The sequence below is a fragment of the Macaca nemestrina genome, chromosome 1 (genome assembly GCF_043159975.1).
Source record: "Macaca nemestrina isolate mMacNem1 chromosome 1, mMacNem.hap1, whole genome shotgun sequence".
NCBI classification, from domain to species: Eukaryota; Metazoa; Chordata; class Mammalia; order Primates; family Cercopithecidae; genus Macaca; species Macaca nemestrina.
In genome coordinates, this window is record NC_092125.1 from 217,149,445 (window position 1) to 217,169,185 (window position 19,741).

A 19,741-nucleotide genomic window follows, 5' to 3' on the forward strand; every position below is an offset into this window, starting at 1 on the left:
AGCGACCACGCCCGGCCTGTTTTAAGGATACAGACTTCACATATGCTTAAAATGGTGCCTGACACATGTCCCCAAGGGCCTTCAGAAACAAGAATCACATGCACCACCACAGTCTACTAAACATCATCATCGATCACGTCCCAGAGAGGTAAGCAGCGCAGTGGGGAAGAGGTTAACTCTGAAGGCAGAATGCCCGGGTTCAAATCCTGGCTCTTCTGCTAATTAGCTGTGTGACCTGGGGCAAGGAACATGGCTTCTCTGTGCCTCAGTTTACCATCCACAAAATGGAGATAACAGCTTCGACGACACAGAGTTATCATAGAATTGAATGAGAACTGAATTGCTTAAAATGGTATCTGGCACTTAGTGAAATTAGTAAGGATATTATTATGATCATAACTAAATTTTAAAAATACTATTGTTAATATTACTACTGTTATTTTAATTATTGTTGTTATTATCATCCAAGTTCTACCTTTTAACTAGTTCTCTGATCCCAGGTAAGTGACGACACCTCCCTGAGCCTCAATTTCCTGAAATGGGACTGGTTAGAAAACCCAGCATCAGAGGGGTCCAGATGGTAGGAGGCCCAGGACCCAGTGGGTGCTCCCTAACTCCCCAGGGGCACTGTCAGGGGATCTGAGGCACATTTGAAGGGCCCTGACAGGGAGGCGAGATGCTGCTCACCTGCGCTCAAGCTCCCGGCGCACCCGCGCGCCATCCTGCACCGCGTCCTCCTGCTCTTCCACCAGCCGGTCCCGCTGGCGCCGCAGCTCCTCCTGGGCAGCCTGCAGCTTCTCCTGCTCCTGCCGCAGCTCCTCGGCCTGCTGCTGGGCCACCTGCAGGCTGTGGGCCAGGTTGCTCTTCTCCCTTCAGGACAAGGGGAGAGGAGGGGAGGGGATGCTGGGGCTGCTCTCCCCAGGGAAGGTGGCTGGCTCCTCCTCTAGCCATGAGCTACATCTTCCCATCTTCCAAGGCAACTGCCTCCAGGAAGCCTTCCCTGACCACCCTGCCCATGGCTGACTCATTTCACTCAAACCCTCCAGCAGAAGAACCTGGCTTTCCTTCTCCCCAGCCTGTCCACTTGGAGGCGCAGTGGAGTGAATGGAGGCACTGGGGTGACCTCCAAGCACCCCACCAGGTAGAAGAGGCCACGCTGGGCTCCTGGGACACACAGGCAATTGTGCCACCAGCTCTGCTAGGCCATGTGACCAGGAAATGCCCCCTATAAACACCCCATGCCTCTCAATTCTGGGAAGCCTGATAGAGCTGAGTCTGCAGATCCCACAGCTTCCTGCTACATAGGCACATGGTGGCCACAGCAGGGGCGGGAGGAGAAGGCAGCAATGGGGACCCCAAAGACTTGCTGTGAGCTGCCACTTTCCTCACTGGCAGTAGGTGCAAAAAAACTTCACGACATGATTTTTTTTTTTTTTTCCTGAGATGGAGTCTCACTCTGTCACCCAGGCTGGAGTGCAGTGGTGTGATCTCCCCTCATTGCAAGCTCTGCCTCCCAGGTTCACACCATTCTCCTGCCTCAGTCTCCTGAGTAGCTGGGACTACAAGCACCTGCCACCACACCCAGCTGATTTTTTGTATTTTTAGTAGAGACGGGGTTTCACCGTGTTAGCCAGGATGGTCTTGATCTCCTGACCTCGTGATCTGCCCACCTCGGCCTCCCAAAGTGCTGGGATTACAGGCATGAGCCACCGTGTCCAGCAATTTTTTTGTTTTTTGTGTTTTTTAGATGGAGTCTCACTCTGTCGCCCAGGCTGGAGTGCAGTGACACAATCTCGGCTTGCTGCAACCTCCACTTACAGAGTTCAAGCGATTCCCCTGCCTCAGCCTCCCGAGTAGCTGGGATTACAGGCACCTATCACCACGCCCAGCTTTACTGCATTTTTAGTTAGAAGCGGGGTTTCACCATGTTGGCCAGGCTGGTCTCAAACTCCTGACCTCAAGTGATCTGCCTGCCTCAGTCTCCCAAAGTGCTGGGAATACAGGCGTAAGCCACCATACCCGGCCCTAATTTTTTTTATTTTTTACTTTTATTTTTATTTACTTATTTTTTTTTTGACACAGAGTTTCACTCTTGTTGCCCAGGCTGGAGTGCAGTGGTGTGATCTCAGTTCACTGCAACCTCTGCCCCCCGGGTTCAAGTGATTCTCCTGCCTCAGCCTCCCAAGTAGCTGGCATTACAAGCATGCACCACCACGGATGGCTAATTTTGTATTTATAGTAGAGACAGGGTTTCTCCATGTTGGTCAGGCTGGTCTTGAACTCCTGACCTCAGGTAGTCCTCCAGTCTCAGCCTCCGAAAGTGCTGGGATTACAGGTGTGAGCCACTGTGCCTGGCCAATTTTTTTTATTTTTAGTAGATATGGGGTTTCACCATGTTGGCCAGACTGGTCTCAAACTCCTGACCTCAAGTTATCCACCCGCCTTGGCCTCCTAAAGTGCTGGGATTACAGGCGTGAGCCACTGTGCCCAGTCGACAATGTGCTGTTAAGTACAAATAGCAAAATGCCAAATGAGATGTTTGCTGTGAACACAACTACTTAAAAAGATCTCCTTTCCAGGCATGGAAAGCCTCAGTTTACTCTCACATGGACCTGAATTCCAATTCCCACCCTGCCACCCCCAGCCACACAACACTGTACGAGTCTGAGCGAATCTCTCAAGCTTACAACAAGAGTTCCAAATTGCATGAGTTTGACAGGAAGGCTAAATGACAGAATACATAAAAAACACTCAGCCAAGAGCCTGGCACACAGTAGGTGTTATAGGCATGAGCCACCACACCCAGTCTGAATTTTCACTTTTTAATATTTTTAATTAAATTTAATAGAGCCAGGCACAGTGGCTTATGCCTGTAATCCCAGCAATTTGGGAGGCTGAGGTGGGAGGAGTGTTTGAAGCTAGGAGTTCAAGACCAGCGTGGGAACATAGTGAGACCCCCATCTCTACAAAAAATTCAGAAATGTTGGGGGCTTGTCTAGCATCCTTGGGGCTGAGATCAGAGTTGCCCAGGACCTGGGGAGGTGAGGTCTTAGAGGGTGGTGAGGGCACAGAGGAAGGGAGTGGAAACCTAACTCTCAAGCATCGGTCCCATATCCTTCCCCAGGCCAGGCCCAGGCCCTGGCCCCCAACTAGGAACAGTTGGGAGGTAGAGGTGGGAGGATCGCTTGAGTCTGGGAGTTCCAGGCAACAGTGAGCTGTGATGGAGCCATTGCGCCCCTGCCTGGGAAACAGAGCAAGAGCATGACTCAAAACAAAGCAAAACAAAACAAAACAAAACTGAATAATAAAAAATAAATGTTGGCCAGGCACGGTGGCTCACGCCTGTAATCCCAGCACTTTGGGAGGCTAAGGCGGGCGGATCACAAGGTCAGGGGATCGAGACCATCCTGGCTAACACGGTGAAACCCCCGTCTCTACTAAAAATGCAAAAAATTAGCTGGGCGTGGTGGCGGGCGCCTGTAGTCCTAGCTACTTGGGAGGCTGAGGCAGGAGAATGGCGTGAACCCAGAAGGCGGAGCTTGCAGTGAGCCAAGATCACACCACTGCAGTCCAGCCTGGGCGACTGAGTGAGACTCCATCTCAAAAAATAAAAAATAAATAAATAAAAATAAATGTTGGCCAGGTGCGGTGGCTCATGCCTGTAATTCCAGCACTTTGGGGAACCGAGGTGGGTGGATCACCAGGTCAGGAGTTCAAGATCAGCCTGGCCAAGATGGTGAAACCCCATCTCTACTAAAAATACAAAAAAAATCAGCCGGGCGTGGTAGTGGGCACCTGTAATCCCAGCTACTCGGGAGTCTGAGGTGAGAACTGCTCAAACCTCGGCTGCGGAGGATGCAGTGAGCCAAGATCGCGCCACTGCACTCCAGCCTAGGCCACACAGTGAAACTCCGTCTCAAAAAAAAACAGCCTGGCGTGGCAGCGGGCACCTGTAGTCCCAGCTACTCAGGAGGCTGAAGCAGGAGAATGGCATGAACCCGGGAGACGGAGCTTGCAGTGAGCCAAGATCGCGCCACTGCACTCCAGCCTGGGCGACAGAGGGAGACTCCGTCTCAAAAATAAATAAACAAACAAATAAATAAATATTAATAGGCACATGTAGCTACTGGCGACAATATTAGCGCATAAGGCTCGACTGGTGTTATGCCTAGATGTTTATTTATTCTTCAGCAGCCCCCAGCTCAGACCTCCCCGGCACCTGCTCAGGAGCTCGTTGGCACTCCGCAGCCGCTGCACCTCGCGCTGGGCGTCCTCCTGGGCCTGCATGGCGCCATCGGTCTTGTCCCGCAGGCGCTGCAGCTGTTCCTCTAGGGCCCGCCGTTCACTCTCGCTGTCGCTAAGCTGCTTCCGCAGGGTGCCCAGCAGGTCCTGGCTTGCCTCATAGCGCCCACGCATGTCCTGGGGCGTGGGGATCACAGAGTCTAGAGGGGTCCTGGGAGGCCTCCATAGCCCATCTACTCTCTACTGGTTCTAGGGATACACACCAGCCTACGCTAGGCGGGGTCCAGGGTCTGGACCTGACCTGGGACAGGATAGGGGCCTAGGCCTGAGATCCAGGCTTCCACTCCCCTACTATGTGCCCTCACCACCCTCTGAGCCCTCACCTCCCTGGGGTCCCGGACAACTCCTATCAAAGTCTCCCCTCCCCCCATGCCACACAAACCCCCAGGAACACTAGTCTCCTGGGATCTGACCGGCACCCCCCCCCAGGGCTCCCAGGCCCCTCCCCTTTGCATCCTGGTTCCACCCTCAGACTCCTCCCTACCCTGACTCTGCCCCTAGTTGCCAAGTTCCTCTCATCCTAGGCTCAGATTCCCCTTGCTAGACCTTTTCCCAGGCTCCTGGCTCTGTATGACCAGGGACCTGTCTCCCTCTCTACCAAGACCCTAACACTGCCGCATTCCTCTCCCTCCACCAGCTGCCCAAGCACCCCTACTTCTGGGCTCCGTTTCACCGCAGAGCTCTCGGCCACCTCCCTGGGGGTCCTGACCCCCTCAGACACTATTTCTAAGGGCTCTGGCTGCACCACAGGGCGCTCAGACTCCTGTTCCGGACCCTGGCCCCGGACCCGCCCCCGCCCCTGCCCCCACCCCCAACCCAGAGGGCGTGAGCACCTCCCCCGGGGCCTCTGGTGGCGCCCAGAACACTCAAACCCCTTCCTACCTGGACCTGCAGCTGGCGCTTGTGCAGGGCGGAGTGGATCAGGGCGAGCGTGGAGGAGTCTGAGCAGGCCGGGGAGGGGCCTCGGCGGGGCGAACGGCCTCGGCCCGGTGAGGAGCGCCGTGGTGGGGACGGGGTCCGCTGGCCCGAGAGCCCCCGCAGGCTGCCGTCGGACGCATCTGCCGTGCGCTCGGAGCCACTCAGCTGGACACCGCTCTCAGAGTCCGACAGGACGGCCTGAGGGTAGGGGAGGAAGGCAGAAGGAGGCCAGAGTTAGGAACCGCGGGGTTAGCTGGACAAAGAGGCCCAGACTAGGCTGGGGGCCGCCTCATCCCAAATGATCCCTCCTACAAGAAGCCTTCCTGATTTCACCTCCTCCACTAGTTCAGTTCTCAGCTCGCAGCTGAGGCCTCCGATTTATTGCGAAGACATCATTTGGCGTCAGGTGGGCTCCAGAAGGGCCGTGCCTCCCCTCTGAGACTGGGGGCTGCCCAGGGCAGGGGCCGGGTGAGTTAGCAGGGGTGCTGAGCAGCTACAGCCTGGGCCCTAGGCCCCCACCCATTTGCAGTTCAGTCCCAGGCCACCAAAAGGCGTGGTGGGGGAGCCCGGGACCGCCTGGCAGGGCCCTGTCTTCCCACCTCTCTGGGCTCACACCTGTGCCAGGTCCCTTAGGGTCTGCTGTAGCCCCTCTCCGTCCTCTGTCTCCAGGGCCGCCTGCTCCTGTAGCCGCAGGGATTCCTGGAGTGCAGTTAGGGAGACAAAGGTGGTCCAGGTTCTGTCTTATCTCAAACCTCCCTTTCCCTTCCCTCCCTGGCCCACCACTGACCAGGTGGCCTCTGAAGCCATGTCCATAGGCCAACCACCTGGTAGACCTCACAGCAGGCCCGAGGCCCTCGCTGAACAGTCCAGGCCCAAAGAAGAGCTGTGTCCTGCCCCAGGTCACACAGTCGATTGGAGGAGAGCCGAACCTAGAACCCACGCCAGGCCCCACACAGAGGGGTGACCAAACCAGGCCGTACCCTGGAGTAGTGAGTGTCCCACTGGTGGGGGAGGGGGAGCAGCTGGGTTGCCTGAGGCAGCATCTGGACCTGGAGAGCGTGGATGGGAGTTCAAGTCCCCACTCTCCTGCTTACTGGCTCTGAGACTGGACAAGCATTTCCCCTCTTGGGCCTCAGTTTCCCCATCTGTGTCATAAGGATTATGCTACAGGGCTGCTGGGGGAAAGAAATGGGATGGAGGAGGTGAGTGTGCTTACCACGAAGACTGCACACCTGTGAGGGCTGAACCTGAGTGTGAGTGGGATGCTGGGGGTGGCCCAGGCAGCCCAGCCCTAAGCCTGCGTCCATGGATCTGGCCGGTACCCCATCCCACCCTGCCACATCTCAGGGGAAGCTACAGCTCACCAGGGCCTCAAGCTTCTCGGTGAGGTCCTTGTTGACCTGATCCTTCTCCAGATTCTGCTTCTGAAGACGCTCCACTGCCAGGCCCAGCTCTGTCACTCTGGAGTTGGGGGAGCAACAGAGGTGAATAGGGGACCACCCCTGCCTCTCAAATCCAGTAGCTCTGTGTCCACCATGCTTCTCCAAACCTGAGGCAGGGACCCTAACATCCACCTCCCTGGCTGTGTGACCTTAGGCAAGTCCCGGCTTCTCTCCAGACCTCACACTTATCTGTGAAACAGGAGTGAGGTTCCCACCAGCTTTATCTCATGGGAAAGCACTTGAGGACGTGTCCAGGTGGCAGGAGTAAGGGGCACAAGTTCTTTTTTTTTTTTTTTTGAGACAGAGTTTCCCTCTGTCATCCAGGCTGGAATACAGTGATGTGATCTTGGCTCACTGCAACCTCCACATTCTGGGTTCAAGCGATTCTCCTGCCTCAGCCTCCCTCATAGCTGGGATTATAGGCACGCGCCACCATGCCCGGCTAGTTTTTGTATTTTAGTAGAGACAGGGTTTTGCCTGTTGGGCAGGCTGGTCTTGAGCTCCTGACCTCAGGTAATCCCCCTACCTTGGCCTCCCAAAGTGCTAGGATTACAGGTGTGAGCCACCGCACCCGGCCACAAGTTCTGTTATCAGAGGCTAAGCTGTTTATGATATACACTGGGCAAGTGCCTTCGGAACCTCAGTGGGGTGCCTGGGAAGACTGGCTGAGCTCGCAGAGGAAGGCCCTGTGCCTAGTGAACAGATGCTCCCTTCTCCCCAACCCTCCAGTTTTACCTTCTGCAGGGACGCCTGCCTTGTGCAGCACCCACCAGGTACCCACCTGGCACTGAGGTCAGCCTTGTCCAGGTCGCTCTGCATCTGCTGCTGGGCCAGGTCCTTCTCGCGGAGCACCTTGTCCCGCAGCTGCTCTTCCAGCTGGGCCTGCAGCAGGGCCTGCTTCTCCAGGGCTGCCTCCGTCCGGCTCTCTGCCAGCCGCAGGCCCGTGCTCAGTCCCAGGCCTGCCTCCTGGACAGCTCGTGATGTCCGGGCCAGCTCCCCTCCCAGCTGCAGCAGGTCCCTTGGGGAGAGAGCATAGGCTGGCGATGGGATGGGGCTCGCTCCCAACTACAAATTAAAACTATGCTGGGGCCAGGCATGGTGGCTCACACCTGTAATCCCAGCACTTTCTTTGGGAGGCCAAGACGAGCAGATCGCCTGAGGTCAGGAGTTTGAACCAGCCTGGCCAACATAGTGAAACCCCATCTCTACTAAAAATACAAAAATTGGTGGGGCATGGTGGCACCCGCCTGTAATCCCAGCTACTTGGGAGGCTAAGGCAGAATTGCTTGAACCCAGGACATGGAGACTGCAGTAAGCCGAGATCATGCCACTGCACTCCAGCCTGGACAACACAGCGAGACTGCGTCTCAAAAAAATAAATAAATAAAATAAAAATAAAAATGTATTAGGCTGGGTGCGGTGGCATGCACCTGCAGTTTCAGCTATGTGGGAAGCTAAGGCAGGACTGCTTGAGCACAGGAGTTTGAGGCCAGCATGAGAAACATAGTGAGACTCCATCTCAAAAACAAAAGAGGAAGAAAAAGAAAAATACAGCAACAAACCCTACACTGGGATGCCATTTGTCCACTATCAGATTGGGGAAAAAAAAAAAAAAAGGGTCACATAATACACAGGGAGGGGCTTTGGGGTAACAGGCACTCCCCTACACAGCTGGTATGAGGGTGAGTACAACCACAAGGGAGGGCACTGGGGGAGAGTTCCGAGAACTATGCATGCATAGGACCTTCCCACCAGCTCCTCCTCTAAGAATGTATCCAAAGATAGACCCCAGCACAGAGGAGATGGCTTGTGGACAAGGAGGTTCACTGCAGCACTGCTCGTGTAAAAAATCCTGGTGACAACCTGAATGTCTATCAAAAGGGGACTGTTACTAAGTACATGATGGTATATCTATTCAGTGGAACACTCTGTGGTCAAAGAAAACCAGTGAAAAAGTTTCTCCTGGTCTGACACAGAGCCACCTCCCAGTTAAAACTGGTAGGTGAGGAAAGCATCTTCAAGAACTGTGAACATGAAATTTTACCAGGCGTATATACAAAAGAGTGTGTGTGTGTGTGTGTGTGTGTGTGTGTGATCTGCTTTATTTGATTATATAAGATAACCCTGGAAGGTCACTTAAGAAACTGATAGGCCAGGAGCGGTGGCTCACGCCTATAATCCCAGCACTTTGGGAGGCCAAGGTGGGAGGATCACCTGAGGTCAGGAGTTTGAGACCAGCTGGCCAACATGGCAAAACCCCACCTCTACTAAAAATACAAAAATTAGTTGGGTGTGGTGGCTCATGCCTGTAATCCTAGCTACTTGGGAGGTAGAGGTGGGAAAATCGCTTGAACCTGGGAGATGGAGGTTGCAGTGAGCCAAGACTGTGTCACTGCACTCTAGCCTGGGAGACAGAGGGAGACTCCATCTCGGAAAAAAAAAAAAAAAAGGAAACTGATAATGCATCTCATGGTAACTTGGTGGCCAAAAGAAAAAAGAAAAAAATTGTATATATAAAAAGAAAAAGAAGCTGATAATGCTGCTTGCCTCCAAGGCGGGAAGGGGAATATCTAGGGTCAGAGGTGAAAGGGAGCCGTTTTACTGTGTACCCTTTTGAAATGTGAACCTTGTGAACATGTGACTTAATCAAAAGTAAAATATAAAAATATTAAAAGGCTACTTAAAAATTTTGTTTTTGTTTTTTTTGAGATGGAGTCTCTTTCTGTGGCCACCAAGGTAGGTGGATCACCTGAGGTCAAGACCAGCCTGGCCAACATGGTGAAGCCCCCATCTCTACTAAAAATACAAAAGTTAGCTGGGCTTGGTGGCTCACGCCTGTAATCCCAGCTACTCACGAGGCTGCAGCCATAGAATTGCTGAACCCAGGAGGCAGAGGTTGTAGTGAGCCAAGATGGCGCCACTGCACTGCAGCCTGGGCAACAAAGCGAGACTCCATCTCAAAACAAAAAAAAAGACAAAGCAACCATTCACATTTTGTGAATGTCTATGGATCTGGATTCAAACAAATTGTAAAGAAAACACTAAAGCAAGACTATCTGTGAATTTTTTTTTTTTTTTGAGACAGTTTCACTCTGTCACCCAGGCTGGAGTGCAGTGGTGTGATCTCGGCTCACTGAAACCTCTGCCTCCTGGGTTCAAGCGAGTCTGGTACCTCAGCCTTCCCAGTAGCTGGGATTACAGGCGTGTGTCATCACGCCTGGATAATTTTTGTATTTTTAGTAGAGACGGGGGTTTCACCACGTTGGCCAGGCTGGTCTCGAATTCCTGACTTCAGGTGATCCGCCCGCCTGGGCCTCCCGAAGTACTGAGATTATAGGCATGAGCCACTGCACCTGGCCTATCTGTGACATTTATGAGACATATGGAAAATCCAGACACTGGCTATTTGATGGTATTAAGAAAAGATTATTAAACCAGGTGTGTGTAATCCCAGCACTCTGGGAGGGCAAGGCAGGAGGATCACTTGGGCTCAGGAGTTCAAGACCAGCCTGGGCAACAAAGTGAGACCTCAACTCTACAAGAAATAAAAAAATCAGCAAGCCTGGTGGCATGCACCTGTGGTCCCAACTGCACAGGACCTGAGGTAGGAGGATTGCTTGAGACCAGGAGGCCGAGGCTGTAGTGAGCCATAAAGAAAAGAAAAGATAAAGAAAAGATTACTAACTAAAAGGTTTTTAAGGCACTAAATGAAACACCTTGGCCCCCTGCCTTGGGGCTCTCTCCACAGCCTCCCCGACACTACTGTTGAGTGGACTGCTCACACCGATCAGACGCCCCTGTTCAAAGATCAGGCAGGCCCAAGCTCCCCCGCTGAGGCAGGCTCTCCTTTCCCTGTACCAGCCCTTCGTTCAACCCCCCTGGCTGCCATGGGCTCGCACCTCCCCGCCTTTGCTCATGCCTTGCTTCTGCTTGGAGTGCCTGCTGCTCTGCTTCAACCCTACCCATTCCTTGAGGCTCTGAGCAAATTCCATCTCCACAAAGCGGTTTTTCTGACCTCCCCACCCCTCCCATCCTTCTGAGCCTCCAGGACATTCCCTCTGTCCCATGTACCTATCACTGACCACTCGCTTCCTTAGTCTAGAATTTTGGGAATCTGTCTCTTCATCACTAGAGGCTGTGAGGTCCTTGGTAGCAAAGCTGAATATTCTAGTGGATTAAAATCAGGAACTTTGGCCTGATGCAGTGGCTCATGCCTATAATCCCAGCACTTTGGGAGGCTGAGGCTGGCGGATTGCCTGAGCTCAGGAGTTCGAGACCAGCCTGGGCAACATGGTGAAACCCCGTCTCTACTAAAAGACAAAAAAAAAAATTAGTCACGCGTGGCGGCATGCCCGTTATCCCAGCAACTCAGGAGGCTAAGGCAGGAGAATTCCTTGAACCCAGGAGGTAAGAGGTTGCAGTGATCCAAGATCGTGCCACTGCACTCCAGCCTCGTGACAGAGCGAGACTCCATCTCAAAAAAAGAAAAATCAGGAACTTCAAACTCTGACTCAGCCACTTATGTACTATTGTGTGACCTCAGGAAGATCACTCAACCTCTCTGTGCCTCAATGTCCTCATCTGTAAAATGGGAATGAACACAGTTCCTACTTCACAGGGAAGCTATGAATATTAGTTGAAATGAAATATACCAAGAGTCTAGCTCAGAGTCAACATCTAATAAATGCTGACTGCCATGACTATGGTAATGGTTATTACAGGTTGCCTCTGTGTCCTCACACGCCCTTGTGCACAGTAGGTGCATTGAGTTGAACTGAAATTCAACTGAGTTGAGTTGGATGTAAAGAGCAGGGCTGGCTCTCAGCCTCTGCCCCGTCCCCGGCCAGGCCTCACCTCTCGGTGAACATCTTCACCTCGCTGACCAGCCGCCGGAACCCCACTACCTGCCTCCAGAGGAGGAGCAGGCGACTGTGCTCGTTGCTGAAGTAGGCGTTGAAAGACTGGAGGGAAGACATGCCGAGAGAAGGGTTGGGGTGACAGCAGGTTTACTCCCTCCCCCAGCTTCCCCCATCTCCGACCATTCCAGGAGGCACCACCGTTCAAGGGAGCGGGTTTTTCTGTGGGCCTGTGTGCAGAGTTGTGTCCAAGCAGCCACGCTCAGCCTCCCAAGCCTCATGGTTCCCTCCTGCACAGGGACCTGGGTTTCAAATCCTCTTTTGGCCGCAAGAGGCAGCAAGGAAGGGAAAAAATGCCAGGGACCTAGCTTTGCCTCCCAGCTGCCAATTGCATGACTGTGGGCAGGTTACTTAACCTGTCTTTATTTATTTTGAGACAGAGTCTTGCTCCGTTGCCCAGGATGCAGTGCAGTGGCACGATCTCTTAGCCTCCTGAATAGCTAGGATTACAGGCGTGTGCCACCACGCCCGGCTATTTTTTGTATTTTTAGTAGAGACGGGGTTTCACCATGTTGGCCAGCCTGGTCTCGAACTCCTGACCTCAGGTGATCCACCCGCCTCAGCCCCCCAAAGTGCTGGGATTACAGGCGTGAGCCACAGCAACCGGCCTTAACCTCTCTTTAAAATCAGGAGAATGATAACACCTATACCACATGCTGTTATTACGAGGAATAAAGGTCAATGCACACCATGCACATGGTACATGCTACGCATTGATAAAGACCAGTTATTGTGATGACGGCTATTTACTTCTGCTAACATGCTCCCTTGGACAGTGCTCCCTCTCCAGTGCACCTTCCCCTTGGGTCAAGCTGGTCTCCCTGCACCCCCATGCCCACCTCCTCCTCACGCCTCCATGCTGCCTCCCGCTGCTCCAGCTCCTTGCGGCTGCGTGCCCAGTCGCTGGTCACCTTTCGTATGTCCTCACTCAGAGCTTGGTTGGCCGAGCCTGCCTGGTCAAGCTGTTCTCGGAGCATGGCATTCACCTGGGCCAGACTGGCACTCCTGAATGGGGCACAGGGGATCAGCAGGCACTCGCCCAGGGGGCCATCCTGCCAGCCCTGGCCCTCCCTGCTGCGCCCTCACCTCTGCTGCTCCTCCTCCAGCCGAATGAGGGCGCTCTCCAGGTCTTGGCTGTGTTCTGTGTTCTAGGTGAGAGAAAGGTTAAAGCATCAGGCTGGGCAGGTAGAGGGCAGGGCCTGCCCCTGCCCCACCCTGGCACCCACCCTCAGTCGCTGCTGCTCCAGCTCTCCGGATCTCTCCAGCAGCTGCTGCTCCAGCTCCGAGCACCTCTTCTTGTACTGGAGAATCTGGGGATGGGGAGCTGATGGTGAGCCCCAGGGGTTGGGGTAGTGCAAAGTGAACATGTGGGAGGGCAGGAGCAGGAGTGGGTGGCCCTGACCTTGCCCTGCAGCCGCTGTACAAGCTGGGCCTGCCGCTGCTGGCCCTCCTGGTAGGCCTGCAGCTTGCGCCGGTAAGAGGCCTGCTCCTCCTGCAGCTGCCTCCGCAACTCCACGCTCTGCCGTACCAGCCCCCTGGGTTCCTGCGTCTCCAGCTCCCCAGACTCCAGCCGCAGAGTCTGCTCCAGCTGCAGGGAAGGGCCATGGGTGAGAGTCCCGGGCCTCCTGGGAAGGCAGGCTCAGGCCTCTGTAGGGGGCACCAGGCTGGGCCCAGACCCACAATGCCTTGTAGGCTGATAGCCTGGCACCCTAGGGAGCAGGCACATGTGGGCAAGCCCAGGGGCAGTGCACATGTGCAGGGGGTGATGCAGCCATGCACAGACATGCAGATAGGGCATGCATGGACACATGCAGGTAAGCCCACAAACCCAAACCATGCAGGCAAAGCTCAAAGGTGCACCTGGGATCAACCTCAGGGGCCTCAGTAAACCATGTGCCCCTTCTCCAGAACACTCAGCCCCGTCGTGGTTTCTGTTTATTACATTGATGCCTGTGTCTCCCCACCACGCCCCCACTCCAATGTGAGCTCAGGAAAGCCTGGATTTTTTGTTCCTCAGTGTATCTTAGTACTAGAATGGTGGCTGTGGTATGCATGGCTCACGCTCAGTAAAATATTTGTTGTGAGGTGAATTAATGGCATGAGCTCATGGGAATATATTCAAAACAGAGGTGTCAATCAACCTATGCATATCTGAGCTTAAAGATATGCACACAATAACACATACAGGCAACCTCAAACATCCCCAGGTGGACACGAATGAACCCCTCAAATATACAACATTAAGATTTGTAAAAGATGCGCACAGATGTTGCCCTATACAGCGCCTGTATATTAATGCCACCTTCTGGCTGGGTGCAGTGGCTCACGCCTGTAATCCCAGCACTTTGGGAAGCCAAGGTGGGTGGATCACTTGAAGTCAGGGGTTCGAGACCAGCCTGGACAACATGATGAAACCCCGTCTCTACTAAAAATACAAAAATTAGCCGGGCGTGGTGACATGCACCTGTAATCCCAGTTACTCAGGAGGCTGAGGCAGGAGAATCGCTTGAACCTGGGAGGCGGAGGTTGCAGTGAGCTGAGATCACACCACTGCACTCCAGCCTGGGCAACAGAGCAAGACTCCATCTTTGTTTATTTTTATTTATTTATTATTATTATTATTTTTTTTTTTTTTTGAGACGGAGTCTCGCTCTGTCGCCCAGGCTGGAGTGCAGTGGCCGGATCTCAGCTCACTGCAAGCTCCGCCTCCCGGGTTTACGCCATTCTCCTGCCTCAGCCTCCCGAGTAGCTGGGACTACAGGCACCCGCCACCTCGCCCGGCTAGTTTTTTTGTATTTTTAGTAGAGACGGGGTTTCACCATGTTAGCCAGGATGGTCTCGATCTCCTGACCTTGTGATCCGCCCGTCTCGGCCTCCCAAAGTGCTGGGATTACAGGCTTGAGCCATTTATTTTATTTTACTGAGACAGTCTCGCGCTGTCTCCTGGGCTGGAATGCAATGGCGCCATCTCGGCTCACTGCAACCTCTGCCTCCCAGATTCAAGGAATTCTCCTGCCTCAGGCTTCCAAATAGCTGGGACTACAGGTGCGTGCCACCACACCTGGCTAATTTTTTGTATTTTTAGTAGAGATGGGGTTTCACTATGTTGGCCAGGCTGATCTCGAACTCCTGACCTCGTGATCTGCCCTCCTCAGCCTGCCAAAGTGCTGGGATTACAGGCACGAGCCACAGTGTCCGGTCCAAGACTCCGTCTTAAAAAAAGAAAAAAAGGCGCCCTTCGTCCTCACCTCAGGAAAGCCTCTGCTGCTGCCGCCCTTCCTCCACCCCCAGGCAGCTCCCATCCCCTGCATCCTCAGACCCCTGTGGGATCTGGCTGCCCCTACCAGCCATGGAACCCTCTCAACGCCCTTAAGGCACCTGCTGGCCCCTGATCTTCCCCAGTTGTTGGGGAGAAGGGAGGTGAGACAGGAGCAGGGCAGTGTGAGAGCGCACAGTGGGTTGGGGGCACCCAGCAGGGACAACACCCCAGCCCAGCTGACTCTGACACTAGCCCCGCACTCACCATCTGTGGGTGCGGGTTACGCTGTGCACATTCTGTGAATTGGAGTGCTTTTGTGTGGACTAGTTTTAGGGTCTCACTATGTTGTTTGTGGCTTGTTTTGTGCATCTGTGTGTCTCTGTGTGGGGCCCGTGTCGTGTCCACACTGCATATCTGTGTGAAGCAGGTACTGTTTGCCTCTGGGACACAGAGGGGTTCAGGCCGTTGCTGGGTTCTCCTCCCCTTTCTCCAATGCTCAGAACCAGAGCCAGGACCCTCTCGGCCACACCTCACCCCTTTCCATAACCTTCACCCCGGACAAAACAGCCTTTCAATTTTACTTGCAATTCAAAAGGGAAGGAGGCTGCCACTAAGCCAGAGATGAAAGAAGTTGACTGTCTCCCCTAGCAACCGCTACCCTCGGACCGCCATTCCATTTACTCTTTCCAGGTTGCTATGGACACAAGGGAGCCCAGGGGTCTGTCCTCTGGAGCCAAGGGAGGCGTGGCCACTCCCTCCTTTCCATTCTCAGCTGTGCCTACACCTGCTTCTCAGGGACAGCAAGAAGGAGGGACCCCTGTAGGGGGCCGGAGGTCCTCTCTCTTGGCCGGGAGGTGGCCTCTGGGAGTTCCTCAGTTTCCCTGCAGGACATGCAGTCAACAGGATACCGGACCCTCCCTCCACTCCCCATGCCAGGGGTGCTGCAGGGTTGGAAAGATCAGAACAATCTCGCTGACTGCCCCCCAACCCAGCCCACCATGCCAGTGAGGGCCACAGGGGCAGGCACTTGCCACCTGTGGCCATGGAGAAAAGGGGGTGGCAGGGAAAGAATGTTGCCCAACTGCAGAGCCCTGGACCAAGGGTCTCATCCCAGCACCACCACTGACCTTGGGCCTATCATGCCCCCTCTCCAGGACTTACTTTCCCTATCTGTGATAAGGTGATCTCCAGGCTCTGAAGTTCTCTGGGGACACACCCTCCAGGAAAGGCCTTTGCAGTCATTCCTATTCCACCTCTGCCTCCAGGTTGGGCCTCATTCAAACCATGGTGGATAGAGGACAACTGAAGCAGCGGGCGCCCTCTGTGTGCCATTTGGGGCCTCCCTAGCCACAGGAGGGAGCCTTCCACACTAACCCAGACCCCCTGTGCTGCAGTCCCAGCCCCAGCTGCTGTGTCCCAGCAGAGGAGGAACCTGTCACCTCCCACCTCTTCCTTTCCCTGCCAACTGGGGGCAGGGCCAGCTTCAGAAGGTGGCATTTAAGAGGCAGGCCCTGGGGGTGTGGCACTGTGCCATGCATGGGCCAAAAGAAAAGGGAGGGCTGGCTCAGGGCCCCATCACCACTGACAATGCAAGACTGGGGCCAGCATGCCCTACACACCCGCTGCAGACCCTGGGAAAACTAGCTCTCCACTGTCCTGATGCTAGGGGCCACTGTGGGCCGCCTACCCGGCTCCTCTACAAGTCCCAACTCGTCGGGGGTTTGTCCAGCCAGACAAATCCCAGGACACGGACACGCCCCACAGTCACACACAGGAACACACACCCTCCTCCCAGTGCGGGCTCCAGCCTGGACAAGCCCAGCTCAGGGGTCCCACGCCAACCCCAGCTCTGCCACTACCACACAGGAGACCCTGGGCCAGCCCCTGCCTCTCTGGGTCCCTTCCAACTTTGCGGGGACCAGCTGTGCCCTGAAATCCTTAGCCCAGAGTCTCTTCCCGTACGTAGGAAACAAAACTTCAGAACTTTGGTTCTAGACTGGGTTAGTCTAGAAACCAAACAGAGCCCCAGGGCTGCGAGCTGGAAGACCTGGTGTCTAGCCTTAACTGTCTGTGTGCCCCCAGCATGGTGCTTCCCATCCCTGAGCTTCTGTTTTCTCCTTTGTTAAATGGGCATCATAATGGTCCCGAACTTGGTGTATTAAATGTGAAACACTCAGCACATGCCTGGCACACAGTAGGCATTCAATAAACAGTAGCTACTATTAATACACTATTGCCACCTGCATGCCTCCCATCTGCACACATACACTCGGTCCCACTTGCAACTCCCTTACCAATCTTCAGCCACCACCAACTTCCCAGGGTTACCTCCCGGCCACCTGGAGGCCCAAAGCAGACAGTGCATCAACAGCATCATGCACCCCTGGCACCGGCTCACACCCAGCTCCCGCCCCAGGCCGTGGGACCCCCACAAGCCTACAGCACAGGTGATGTGAATCCTGCCTGGACATGAAGACAGGCCTGCTTCTCCTTCCTTCCCTGCCTGGAACCCATTCCAATAGGCAGTGGCGGCAGGTCTTGTGGCTGCCCCAGATGTCCTGCAGAACACCACGGGTGGCCACACCAGCCTCCAGCCAGCATCCAGCCACCACCTCAGCCCCAAGGCCCGTGGCAACGGTAGCACAGGGAGATGCCCAGAAACTCAAGGGGCAGGAATCTCTAGGGATCTCGTTCTCTGTGTCCCGCATCCCTAACAGGCCTGGGACAGATGGGAACAAAATGCCCCTATGCCAGGCACTTTATTCTATTATTTCCTATTATTCACACAACTCCACGTCCCATTACAATCCCCACTACAGAAAACAGGCTTGAAGAATGTAGTGATTTGTTCAACGCCACTCAAGGTGGCAGAGCCTCAATCCAAGCTCAGGCCAACCTGACACCAGGGCCCATCTTTTGCCCCATGTGTAGGCCTGGTCTAGATGCCTCCATGCCCTCAAACCAGGGGCGCTCTGGCCTAGCCCATCACCTGGGCGGCACCCACCCTCTCGCTGACCGCGTTGTACTTAATGGCAAGTTCATCGCGCTCGGCACGGCTCTGGGCCAGCAGGTCCTCCACGCGGGACAGCTCCTGCTGCAGCAGCTGGTTCTCCTCCTGCAGTGACAGCAGCGATGCCATCTCCGTGGCTGGCAGCGGGACTGGCAAGGGACAGTGGGTACATGGTTGGCTTCTGGGTCCAGTGGGACATCCTCCCCACATGGGGGGGGGGGCAAGAAAACCATCCAGGCCCCTGAGATGAGCCCAGGTGGGAATGGCTGCAGCACCAGGCCTGCAAACAGAGCTGAGAACAGGGAGGAAGGCAAGGAGGGGATACAAAGCTGGACATAAAGTAAACACGGCTCCAGCTAAAGTGTGGCCCAGCAGCTTTTGGAGGTGCAGGAGAGAGGCTCAGTCTAGGACCCAGGAGACCCCTGAGTTCTTCCTCCCTCCTTTTCCAATTACTATTCTTCTCTGGGGCCTGTTTTACTTATCTGTAAAATCGGTGGGGCGGGCACGGACTCACGCCTGTAATCCTAGCACTTTGGGAGGCGAGATGGGAGGATCACCTGAGGTCAGGAGTTTGAGACTAGCCTGGCCAACATGGCGAAGTCCTGTCTCTACTGAAAATACAAAAATTAGTTGGGCATGGTGGTATATGCCTGTAGTCCCAGCTACTTGGGAGGCTGAGACAGGGGAATCCCTTGAACACGGGAGGCGGAGGTTGCAATGAGCCGAGATTGCACCACTGCACTCCAGCCAGGGTAACGCAGCGAGACTCTGTCTCAAAAAAAAAAAAAAGGTAGAATAGTAACCAGATCCTCCCAGAAAATCATCAAAGCCGCACTCAAGGGAAGAGCTTCAAGGAACTTCAAAGGCTAGGACTCAGGATAGCGTGGGTCAGGTTGTGAGGAGGAGGAGAAAGAGAGAAGAGGGAAAGAAAGGCCAGCGGGAGAAGCGGGGTTGTCCACCTCCTGTGGGTTCCCCTTCTACCCCAGGAGAACTGGACATACGCCCCAGGTGTCAGGGTGAGGGCCCCCTGAGTCTCTCTCTGTCTGGGGCTCCAGGGCACCAGCATCCCTGGTGCTCCCAAGGCGGGGGCCCGTCTGTAGCTTGTCAGTTGAACAGAGACAATGGTTAGAACACCCAAACTCCATCACGGAGGGCTGCCAGCACACCAGCTGCAACTGACTGTGCCCTTCCCAGACCCTCAAGCCACATACCACCACCATGTGTGCCACCCGCTGAGAGGAGCAGGGACCATCCACATTCCTGCCCACGTGGGAAATGCATGGACAGCGCCATCCACTGAGACTTCTGCAAAACCCTGGTCTGAGCTGAGCTGCCCTTTCCCTACATCTTGGGTTCAACCAGCTCACACCTTCCCCGGGTGGAAATACGGGATTTGGGGTTCACATCTTTGCAGCAGGCTACAGGCAAGCACGGAGAGGATGCTCAGCCCTTCCTTCTAGTTGCACCACATGCGGAATAAGTCTGGGCAAATTCATCCCTGAGCCTCCGTTTCCTCATCTGTAAAATGGGTTCTTCCATCATAAGGTTGTGCCTGCCCCACAGCGAGTTACAGTCATGATCATCATGGTGACTGCTCAGGAAAGGGACATGCGAAGAGGTAAAATGTGGGTGGTGTCTGTGGAAGGGAGCGGATGGGGGTGGCACCTGGGCTCTCAGGCCGGGAGAGGTTGCGGGTGACAATCTCCCTGATGCGGGCAGGCAGGCTGGTGGTCTGAGCGTCCTGGGCCAGGTCCCGCGTGCCCAAGCCCTTCTCCTGGCACAGGACGCTGCTCTCCAGTGTCTGTGGGAAAAGCGAGAGGGTCTTCAGGGGACCTGGGACCCGGGGCTCCCTGGCCTCGGGGGAAGAGCCAAGTCCTACCGCCCAAGATACGGG

The 19,741-nt window shown here is 54.7% G+C and overlaps 1 protein-coding gene across 8 annotated transcripts in view; it reads right to left on the reverse strand.

Annotated features, from left to right (window-relative positions):
- Window positions 1–19,741, reverse strand: part of LOC105483163 (rootletin) — a 59,776-nt gene that overhangs the window by 31,806 nt on the left and 8,229 nt on the right. For 5 of the 8 annotated variants that reach the window (XM_071099621.1, XM_071099605.1, XM_024793184.2 and 2 more), the window contains exons 2-14: window positions 19,513–19,648; window positions 17,842–17,996; window positions 12,981–13,166; window positions 12,805–12,888; window positions 12,665–12,726; window positions 12,418–12,583; window positions 11,517–11,623; window positions 7,444–7,680; window positions 6,585–6,681; window positions 5,836–5,919; window positions 5,185–5,418; window positions 4,220–4,419; window positions 688–870 (exon numbers count right to left, since the gene is read on the reverse strand). In XM_071099621.1, coding sequence (XP_070955722.1) covers window positions 688–870; window positions 4,220–4,419; window positions 5,185–5,418; window positions 5,836–5,919; window positions 6,585–6,681; window positions 7,444–7,680; window positions 11,517–11,623; window positions 12,418–12,583; window positions 12,665–12,726; window positions 12,805–12,888; window positions 12,981–13,166; window positions 17,842–17,976 — 1,775 coding nt within the window. In that variant the 5' untranslated portion in view covers window positions 17,977–17,996; window positions 19,513–19,648. Of the gene's footprint in view, window positions 1–687; window positions 871–4,219; window positions 4,420–5,184; window positions 5,419–5,835; window positions 5,920–6,584; window positions 6,682–7,443; window positions 7,681–11,516; window positions 11,624–12,417; window positions 12,584–12,664; window positions 12,727–12,804; window positions 12,889–12,980; window positions 13,167–17,841; window positions 19,649–19,741 lie in introns of those variants that run through there. The other 3 variants (XM_071099610.1, XM_071099612.1, XM_071099627.1) reach the window with 3 other exon arrangements.